Genomic DNA, 2,689 nt, shown 5'->3' on the forward strand with positions numbered 1-2,689 from the left:
AAAAAAAAAAAACAAAACAAAAGTAAAAACGAAATCAACAATTCTGATTAAATATATGTGTTTCAAAAGATATACTCAGGCCACTTCCGGTACAATTTTCGATGGTGAGGTGCCCTTGTCCCGGAAGTTGCGTCAGATGCGAAGCTCTTCGAATTTGTCCCTCGTTTCCTTACGTTCAAACTTCCATTTCCGGAAGTTACGGAAGCACCAACCACGGAAACATCGAAAATTATACAAATATTTATCGGCCGGCTCCGCTTCGACCTGTCCCCAGAGGTGAGAATTAGAAAAAGATAATAAAAGTATGTCAAATTCTGATAAAATATATATATGTTCGAGCATGATTACGAAACTAATAGAGATTTATAGCGTTGGTTAATCGATAATTAACTCGAGAGTTCCTCGTTTGTGATCGTTTTGACCCTTTTAGAGAAAATCGTCTAAAAACCTCGACTCACGAAGGTTGCGTCATTAACAAATGTGACCATATGGACCACTGTCTTGTCTCCCGAATACTCGACGGCAAGTAGGGCAAAATATTTACGCGCCAGTGTATTCTCGTGTTTCCTGTTCGTGTTTAAACGACATCTTAAGTGCCACTATTCGTTTATAGACGATGTAAACAGCGGTTTCGTCGTTACCCCCTTCTTGGTTAGTTAAAAAAGTCTCCTTCGTTCTTCTCTCTTTGAGCCGTTTATACCGTAATAAAAATAATGATAAATGAAAAAAAGTCGTCAAAGATTCTTTTCGCGCGAGAAAATTAAAAGGAAAAGCCAATTAATTCAAATCAAATATATAATTAACGATTAAAGAATTAGCTAGAATTTATCAATAGATGTTGCAATTTCAAACGGTATTATAAAGTTCCAGAAATAAGTATGACCTTACTGTCCAATTCATGCCGAGGACCGTACCAACCGGAGAGAGAACCGCACTGTTTAAACTCGTACACATGTTGTATACTTCTGTAGGGTTGTAAATCAGCCAGAAGTACCCAATCTTGGAGGCCTCTTGTTCGGGATAGGATCTGTTGAAACAGACACCCGTCCAGCTAAGAACTACCGTTTACATCGTGTCACGTCTCCCTCTAATTTGTAATCCTCCACTCGCGTCCAAATTCTCTAACTTGTGTTTCACCGAATGAAATCTATCTCACGCTGTTTACTTACGAATTTCTACAGTGTTTTGATTCTTTATTTTTCTTTCTTTTTTCTTTTTTTTTTTAATTGTTAAACATTTACAGTTCCGATAACGTCTACTACCTCGACACCCACCAATCAATCAGAATCCAATACCAGAAGAAAGAGATCGTGGTCGAGGGCTGTGTTCAGTTCTTTGCAACGAAAAGGATTGGAGAGGAGATTTTCCTTGCAAAAATACATCACGAAACCGGATAGAAGGCAACTTGCCGCCACTCTTGGCCTTACGGATGCACAAGTATAATTTTAAATTACAAAATACAAAAGAAAAAAAAGAGAATTAAGAAAGAAATTGGAACGATGTTGTGTCGTCTACAGGTAAAAGTATGGTTTCAAAACCGTCGAATGAAATGGCGACACACGAAAGAGAGCGAAAGCGCCCCTTTGTCGAATCTTGATTCTCAAAAGGATTCGTCTAGGAAATTAGGAAAGGATAACGCAAAGAGTGAAAAGACTGCTTCGGAGGACGAGGAGGACATCGAGATCGAGGTTGATGTGTGAACATTGAAAATGTACATTGACGATATTTGACCCGGTCTAGTTTTCTAATTTACTGTAACACGATATATTCGTATATGTTAAATAAAATTTATATACGTGAACAACTTCACTCTTCTATCTCCACGGAATCGACACGCGTCTCGATCGCGCATCCCGTCGCCATTTGCAAACGCGATATTTAATTTTTTTTCACCAGTTACCAGGGCAACTAGACTGTTATTTCTTGTACAAAACGCAACGTTGTGGCTAATAAACTCCGATTAAAATGCAACGATTGTTGCCAAGTTTAATGTCGATTTCTCGACAATACTCAGTGATGAAATTATCCAAGTCTCTAGGATCGAACGAGGGACAGAAATGCTTGAACCTTCAAAGTTCCGATATTCTTTGTAAGTATGTTTCGTCCCACTGTTATTAGGTTATTCAACTTTCTTTTCCTCTTCCCCCTCCCCCGAATTTTAGCTGCATCGATGACGGAATCTCAAACAGCTTCCGTCGACGAATCATTACGAACGGACGCGATTCCTCTGTTGGATCATACAGCGACTACCGAGGTGTCACCGACCACGTTCGAGGTATCAACGATGAAGGTCGATACGCAGGTCTTTGACAAAGCGCCATTGCCCTTCGACGAGATCCCTGGACCGGCGATTCTTAAGATCTGGGAGAAATATTGGAAATACGTGCCGCTCCTCGGTACGCAACTGCTTTCCAGTCTGCTAATCAACAGATTCACCCAGGGTACGATCTGTTGAAGTATCGATAGGTAGAAATGCGAAGAGCCCGGTCTTTTTTCTAATAAAAAAAAAAAAAAATATTGATGAAAGAGTTTGGAAAAAGAAAAAAAGGAAAAAAAAAGATAATCTTATAAAGAATGATCGATAGAAAAGTTAAGAAGAAAATTTCATTTGCTCTTCGGATTTCGAATTACGCGATTTTTGATACGTTTTTGATTTGAAACAATCGGAAAAGAAAAAAAAAAAAAAAAA

At 38.8% G+C, this 2,689-nt stretch overlaps 2 protein-coding genes across 2 annotated transcripts in view; both read left to right on the forward strand.

The window, feature by feature from the left end:
- Window positions 1-54: 54 nt before the first annotated feature.
- Window positions 55-1,801, forward strand: LOC102675621 (H2.0-like homeobox protein; the record flags this gene model as incomplete). The annotated part of the gene is made up of 3 exons (XM_006625067.2): window positions 55-276; window positions 1,244-1,437; window positions 1,518-1,801. Coding segments are annotated over 3 exons (599 nt in total), but the record flags the coding sequence as incomplete, so codon positions are not given.
- A 131-nt stretch (window positions 1,802-1,932) lies between these two features.
- Window positions 1,933-2,689, forward strand: part of LOC102675073 (probable cytochrome P450 12a5, mitochondrial) — a 3,297-nt gene continuing 2,540 nt past the window's right edge. The window contains 2 exon segments of the mRNA XM_031514846.1: window positions 1,933-2,102; window positions 2,104-2,441. Coding sequence (XP_031370706.1) covers window positions 1,966-2,102; window positions 2,104-2,441 — 475 coding nt within the window. The 5' untranslated portion in view covers window positions 1,933-1,965.

This window comes from Apis dorsata, unplaced genomic scaffold, assembly GCF_000469605.1.
Source record: "Apis dorsata unplaced genomic scaffold, Apis dorsata 1.3 scaffold_1250, whole genome shotgun sequence".
Taxonomy (NCBI): Eukaryota; Metazoa; Arthropoda; class Insecta; order Hymenoptera; family Apidae; genus Apis; species Apis dorsata.